Here is a 7,911-nt window from a genome sequence, read left to right as displayed (position 1 = left end):
ATGCCAGCTTATCTAGGCAGCGGAGGACAACCCTCCTGCATAGGATACCCACCAGTCTCACCAGAAAAATAATGCTCGGACAGGTAGATAATAAGAATATATAAAACTATGGCCTGTAGAATACTTTGTATCACCTATACCGGGAGCCCTTCTACATGCAGATCATTCTGTCTGCCTCACGAGGACAGACAAAGCCTGCGTGTATGACACCAAGTGATAACCTGTGTGTATCACACCACTGCCCCGCAGGGTCTGGCTAGCCTGGATGTGATGGAAACCAGGACCGAGGCTCAATTTTGGTCAAACAGCCAGTGCCAAAATTTGCACTAGTTAGATTTGCACAGCACCGTTGAAGGGAAGGAGACAGCTGTGGTGCAGTAGGAGGGAGAACTTGGTGCCAGGACTCAGTAAATGACAAAACCAAAACATTAAGTGATTCAGTACAGACAAACCTTTTCAGCAAAATATTTCTTGTGTCTTGCTACAATAAGACGGCACTTCCTCTCCTAGAGAGCACAGAGAATGGGAGATTGGGCAGCCGATAGTATTTGAAGATCTCAGCACCTTACTGCTTACACACCATCACCACACTAGAGGACGAACATCCTCTGCTGTGTTGCACAAGTAGCGGACTAAGACATGTCCCCTATCCATCCTCTCCACGACTTCAACTCGCAGAGACAGGAAAAAAGATTAAAATGGAAAATGACAATATAGTCTGAAAAGCAAGTACATAAAAGTGTCATCACCTCATCCAGCAAGCCCACTCCTTGCATTGTTTTCAGTTAGAGGCAGAAAGCGTAATACTTTCCTCTGGTGCTAGTTCAGCAGAGGCAGCAGCCCATCTACGGGAGTCCCCTGGATCCTATTCCTTGCCTGCAGGAGAGCTCTCCCCGAAGATGAGGTGACATGGTCTGGCATCCTGTTCTGCTCAGCGTGCCAAAAACGGTCTCCTTTCAGATCCTGAGAAGGTATAACAGGAGAGCACATCTGGGGAAGAGCCCTCAGCAAACTGAGTTGTGCTTAACTGAATCCCAGAGAAACCTCGGATCTAAAGCCTTCCTGTGTAATGCTCACAGAAATGCTTTCATGAATGAATTTCACTTTTAGAAAACAAAGTAACACATGGGCAAAACAATGATGCAAAAAAGAGTGATTCAGGCACAAAGGTGGATGTGCAGCTTGTTCTGGTCTTTTTTGGTATTCATAATGACAGAAGCCATGAACCTCAAGTAAGCATCTAAACATGCATTGTATAATTGCAATATAAAACTGATGCTAGTTGTCTCTTGTGCAAACCTATGGCAATGCAGGCTAACAAGTGCACAGGATGCCTAATTAAAAATACTGGTTAGTGTTTAGTCCTAATATCAATTGTTAATACAGGAGAACAATAGTAATGTCTAGGCACTTAAAAGTTGACAGAAATTTCAAGAGTGCTTTCCCATGCTTCCTGAAAAATATATCATCCAGTCTACAGTGGTACCAAATGCTTATTTCTAGGACTTGGAAACATGACAATAAAAGGGAGAGAATGTGATCTGCGTGCAGGTTAGCCTTTCTGTGAGCTATCTGCGTGTCAAGAATTTATATTAATGAAGTTTGCAAATATAAGGGGAGGGAGGGAAGAGAGAGTTTATCCCAGAAGAAAACAGCATCAAAATCAGTCTGTGATGATTAAGCCTATGACAAAATGAGCAAGACAATGACCAAGGAAAAGATTTTGTAGGTATTCCCATTGCTTCTCCCTAGGGTTAATTATCTGGATGTAGAAAATGCAGGACAACCTGGAAAGACAAGAACTAAATTTGCTTCCCAGGTCTTGCCATCTTTAGTACCCATAACTGCTGACACTGAAAAGTCAGGTTAAAGTGTATGTGACCTGTCAAAACATGGTGCTTGCCATAGGATAGCTGTTTTCTGCTGACTGAGAACAAGCGAAGACAGCCCATAGTCCCAGGACCCGCAAGCTGGCCCAGTAACTACTAGGACTCCAGTAGCGTGTGCCACCTGCAGATCTGCGTCCCCTTTGATTCCTTCATTTCCTGCCAATGACTTTGCTCTTCCTCTCCGCTGCTGTTTTGACCCATAGAAATCCAGCCAATCATCTCTTTGCGCTTCATGCTGCGTCTATTGTATACGGAGATCATTAGCGTGACATCAGAGAGCTGGAAGAGGGCAACCTGGAAGATGAAAGTTTCCTTGTAGACGGGGTTGGGCTGTCCTCGACGGATGGAGGTCTTGCAGCGTGACATCTCCTGACCCACAGAGTTGCGCAGGCAGAGCTTTCCGTAGGTGTCTAGCACAAAAAAAGAGGAAATAATAGGTTTGGCACAGGTGACAAACTAGATGAAAGCCCTAAGCAGTTAAAAAACACCCAAAAAAACCTCCAAGTAGTGCAGATTTGTCTGCAGTGAAAAACAAATGAGGGCTGGACTGCTCTCCTTATTAAAATCCATGGGATGAGAAGTAGCAGGTGAAAGCACATCTTGGATTTCCTCCTATTCAGCTGGAGAAAAAAAGGAAGGAAATCGATGCATGTTTCAGTCCTACTCTCTTGGAAAGACCAGGAAATCTGATTTCCAAGCCTAGCAAACCGGTCTAAGACTAACTGAAACTGTGAGCACCTCTATGGATTCTCCACATCAAATGGTGTGTCTCTACCTTTACTTCTCCTCCCTCACAATCAAGCTTTGCTGGGGCTGTCTTACCAGGGCTTCATCTGGCTGCACTTGCCTCTGCCTCTCCACCACTCTCCTTTGGAAGAATGCCTCTTTGACCTACTTAAGATAGCAAACAGAAAGGGTCCTGAAAAAGAGGGAAAGGAAACTTGCATACACAGTGAAATGATTTCATCTCGCATGATAATTTCAAGGCTTCTTCCAAATTCTCATCTTAATTTTTTGGTGAACTCAAGGTCAATTTCATTCACTATTTAAGCCAATACAAGGAGTAAAAACACTTAGTAGATACAGGGAAGGGATGGTCCAAGTCAGTGTTCCCGTAAATCCACCCTTAAAACTCTTTGCTGCCTCCTGTATTAATTAGTTCACCTCTGTTAGGTGGTCACTAATACCATGGTCTCAGGCAGAGCTCTGTGGTCCCAAGGCTCCACAGACCCAGCTCAGTGTAAGCTTTCACCTCACTCTGCATGTGATGGTAACAGATCACTTGGCTAGAAAAGTCCTCTCCTAACCCCTTCGTAATCTGTGCCTGGGTCTCTGCAAGTGAGTATTATTTCAGAGTGTGCTGAAGACAGGAAATAAATAACAGGCCTCCGTCTCTTGTCTACAGCATTTCTATCCTCCTCTGTTCTCGTTTGATGTGCTATTTTACGCACTTATCTACTGAGCAACACAAGGTGTGAAATTACACTTCAGGTGTGAAAACACTTCTGTGTCTCCAAAGCAGGGCTTTCCATTCCTCTCAAACTGTTCTGCTGAAAAAGCTGTCAGGAGACTGACAATCGAGGAGCAAATTGTGAGCCTGCACAGCTGTACAGCTACCAAGTTACTGCGGGGAAAGTTCAGTCCAATCATTAGCTGGGGGTGCCAGCTTGGCTCGCAGTGTAACACTGGAGATGAAGTAGATCTTGCCAACAAAGACCTCCTTGTTAGACAGAAAAGCAGAGCTCTGACATGAAATAATTTCCTGATCGTATCTGGGAAGGAAAGAACTGCTTTATCTAGGGATGGATTAATTCCCACAGTAATATTCAATGTTGGTGGTGCTGAGAGACTGAAATCTGTAACAACTTCAGACCCATAAGAAACACAAAGCCCAAGAGAGGACTCTCTCTTCTAGCTCAACTCAATGTGATACCACACGAGATAACTACCAGACACAATCTCTTGCAGTACTTGTAGAGTTGTCACTTTGCACTGACAGACCATAACGTGCACTGAAGCATTCCTCATGTGGAAGTCCTGGCTGCTGGTCTGAGGCTGCAGGGAACTTCTTGGAAATAAAGATAAGTGGGGAGTAGGGGTTTTATGGATTTTTTTAATGTATTCACCCTTTTTTTGGTGATTTCAAAATAGTGAAAAATCTCTGCCAGGCTGATTTTTAAATACAAACAAGCAGCTAATTAGTACAATTCCCTGTTTGAATTTTAAAATTTTTCTTTCTTTCAAATTGAAAGCTTACATTTTCTACATAATTTCAGTGCATTTTCCAAACCAATCCCATTTACAAGCAGAAAGCTAAAGGGGCTCATTTCTGCTAACACGCAAGAGAGCTGAGTGCTGAGACCTAGGAATTAATGGAGGTGAGACCCTCTCTATTTGCTCCTGGCCCAATACCTCCATTTTTCTCTAGATATGTCCTTGGTGTCATATCTCTTCCCCTACTACGCTCTGAGAACTATTTTGCTGAGAGTGAGGGCATTTGATTGGGATCACAGCAGGGGCTGGGAACAGTCAAGCAAAGGCAGAGCTGGGGCATGGAGCAGCACTGGAAAGGTCCTCTCCCTGGACCCCTTGGCAGCTCCTGAGAGGGTTTCCCCGGCTGTGCCAGGGCAGGGGATGGGCAAAGAGGAGAAGCAGTATGCAACCAAGGACTGCTACAAACACCCTCGCTGCTATCCCACCTGAGCATGGCAATGTGCAACATAACTAACAGCAGATTAAGTACTTTTTTAGCTTATCTTCCCGTCTTACCTTAGGGAAAGCTCACACACACATGCCTGTATCTCTTTTTCTGAGAAGATGGGGAGAGGACTGGGGACTAGATTTTCCTCTCTGTAAACCTTCCTCTCATCCTTCCTTCTGACTGCCGCCAGCATTGGCAGCTCAGGTGGGATTCATCATACCTAACTGCAGGCACATTCATCTAAGCAATCCCCAAAGGAGTCAACCAACTTATAATCAATATCACCAAAGAAGCACATGGCATAATTCAACAGCAATCTAGTAGACAATGCTACCGTTACAGATGATTTAGATTTTAACACTAAAGCAAGCGCCACAGCTAAAACACATCATAAGATGCTGCTTCAGGATGTCCCAGTTAATTTTCCAGGCAATGAATGGATGAGTTTCTTGCAGTCATAAACTCTAGCATGTCACATTCCTGACTGAGGCCCTAACTTTTGCAAGTGAGGAGTAATACAGCTGGCTTTAAAGAAAATTGAGCATCGCATGATCAATGACTTAAGCCCAATAGAGATCAAAGTCAGAAAATTAGGGTTTTCCTTTAATACACATCAGATGTGCTACATAATTCTGCACCGAGGCCCTGCCTATACAATACCAAGGTCAGTGGAGATTCTGTACATATCTTCTGGATCAGGCGAGAATGTGCAGGCTGGAAGGAGACTATGCTTAGGGCAGAGTTAATACTAGGAGCCCAATTCATCCCCATGTAAACACAGGCACAAAACCAGTGCAAGTGACAAGTAAATCAGGCTGCTAATTCTTCTCAAATTTATTCCACTGGGTGTATTTTACCAGCCAAAAGAATCAAGCTTGCCTGAACAGAAATAAAAGAGTAGGTGTGGATAATATATTTAGCATCTGAAATTCGCTTTGCAGAGCTGGTACGTATGAGGCTGAGCTGTTATTCTCCTTCACTAACTACATTTTAAGATTGTGATTTGGCCTTAGTGCATTGTGCTCCTTACAGCATCTTTTTAGGTGTCTCATTAGGAAACACTTCCTAGTTCTCCTTGTGGTCCAGTCTGATGGGAGATGGAAAGGTTTCCCCTCCAGTTGGCTTTGCTCAAGAAAATCCATCCCCGGATACACAGTGAAATTAGTGGAACGACAGCAAGGACGAACCTGAAAATTTACTGAGGAATGTATGTGTGAGAGCATCTATTCATTATGAAGGCAAACATTTTCCATCTAATTACATGCTCAGATTCAGTAATGGCCTCATTACTGTGGTATCTCAGCACTCTATGCTCTTCAGTATATTTACTTTCATGCCACCTCTGTCAAGCACAAAAGGAGAAGAGAGATTAAGGCTTACATTCTTTAAAATGCCTAAGTGCTCACCTTCTATTTATACATCTATCTCACTGACATGAAGAAGAGTGAGACCTCTTAATATTTGGGAGTTTCTGAGACTGCAGCTTGCCCACGGTTACACAAAAGTCTGTGAAGAAGCAAGAACAAAGTCTAATTTTGCTGAGACCAATTTTAGCACCACAACCACCAGGCTCTCCTTTCCATATAGGCTTTGGAATAGAAGTTCTTGCTACAGATCATTTCTACTCTAAACTAATCTTTCATCTCTGATATGAGTGGATTGAACAATGTTCACGTAGACATAAAATATCAACACCTCTGCATTTAATACCAGAGTGAAAAGCACTAAATCAAGGAACGCTGCAAGAAGCCAGACATATTTTGGGCTGGTGCTGCATAATCTTACTCCAGAGGTTTGGCCAAACTTCTCCTCATGCAGACTGCTCTGTCTCCATCAACATTGCCCCAACCATAAAACACCTCGAGAGCTCATCTGCAAAGGCAATCAGTTTATCTGTGATTCTTCTAATGACCCATTTCTGTCATCATCCTTCTAAGGGAACTAACCGATAATGATAACTCAGGGGAATAATCAACTGTAATTTATACGTTCCCATTTTTGGAGCAGAGACCATAGCGTGCAGTCTGCTTTCGTTTACCTTAAGCTTCACCATTACTAATAAAGCTGACCTGTGAACAAAACCACTGCAAATACAAAAGCATCTAACCCCCTGCTTGAATTTATATTTAGAAAGGAAATAAACAACCAAAGACTCCTGACCCCTCGGGTCTGTGGCCTGCAGGGTACAACACAGTGCCGTACGGACTTCCACACCCACATTCCAGGTATGCGAGCTCATTTCCAAAAACAGTATAACCATGTCACCATGCTGCACTCTAGACTAATAACAGCTGCAGTAAAATAAAGCCTTGGGCCTAGAGCTTAATTTCACCCAGCTGGCATGCCCACGCTCCTAGCCTACATGATAAATGGCAGCATTGCAAGGCAAAGCAGCCCCAGAGCTCAACTCTGTGCTGCTCTGTACAGCGCAGCTCAACGTAAGGTCTCAGTTTGAGACGCAGAAGAGTGTTGCTCCATTAATCACAGCTTTACCTCCCCATTAAACCAGCAGTGAGGCAAAAATATTCTGAACCTGACTCACTGCAGCTGGATCGGGAGAAGAGCAGGGAGGAGAATTAGACCCTTTTGTTCCCAACCCCACCTTGTGAAAGCCTGGATTAGGCCAGTGGCAGCTTGTGGCCTACTCTATAAATCATACAAGAGCTGAGAGCTGCCTACTACATTGCTGAGGAGCCAACTTTTCTTTGCCTGTTCCACCAAGTCTTTGCTGCTCAGGTCCCCTCTCCCGCAGCTGGCAGCTCTCACACAAGGGAGAGGCTGGGATCTGGCAACCTTCATGACATGTAAGTCATCAGAGAACAGACCAGCAGCACCTTTAACTTAAAATGCAGCACAAAGGAGTGCACTGCTCCCTGGAAGCACTGTTTGGCCTGAGGGGAGGGAACTGCCAGCATCAGAGACTTGTTTAATGCAAGGAGATGGGCTGTGGAGGGGCAGGAGACAAGGGCTCCCTGGAAGCAATGCCCAGGTCTCTTGGGAAGGAAAGCTGCTTCCAGAGAGCCTCTGAGCTCAGTTCCTTGGTGATCCTCCTCTGCTGCCACAACACTCAATCTCCACTCCATTTCACAGTGCCTGTCCTCACCTGGGACATGTGCTGGGTTGTGGAGCCAGCTTACCACCTCCCTGCACTCTCCAGCCCTGAGGAGGTGCAGCTTTAGTCCAGGCTTACACAGACAAAGTAGAACACAGACACTTTTTCAAGTGCACAAGGTGACTCTCCTCTAATAAGGGCATTTCAGCACTTCCCACAACATACATTGGCCTTTATGCATTGCTGCTGCCTCAGAGAGGGGTGGGAAG

General features: G+C 44.6%; 1 protein-coding gene across 1 annotated transcript in view; it reads right to left on the bottom strand.

Annotated features, from left to right (window-relative positions):
• Positions 1 to 1,878: 1,878 nt before the first annotated feature.
• Positions 1,879 to 7,911, bottom strand: part of SYT16 (synaptotagmin XVI) — a 40,627-nt gene continuing 34,594 nt past the window's right edge. The window contains exon 5 of the mRNA XM_009696957.1: positions 1,879 to 2,299. Within this exon, the coding sequence (XP_009695259.1) occupies positions 1,986 to 2,299 (314 nt within the window). The 3' untranslated portion in view covers positions 1,879 to 1,985. The remainder of the gene's footprint in view (positions 2,300 to 7,911) is intronic.

The sequence above is a fragment of the Cariama cristata genome, unplaced genomic scaffold (assembly GCF_000690535.1).
Source record: "Cariama cristata isolate BGI_N322 unplaced genomic scaffold, ASM69053v1 scaffold14803, whole genome shotgun sequence".
Classification (NCBI taxonomy): Eukaryota; Metazoa; Chordata; class Aves; order Cariamiformes; family Cariamidae; genus Cariama; species Cariama cristata.
The sequence above is the reverse complement of the archived record's forward strand: the minus strand, read 5'-3'. Positions and strand labels throughout refer to the sequence as shown.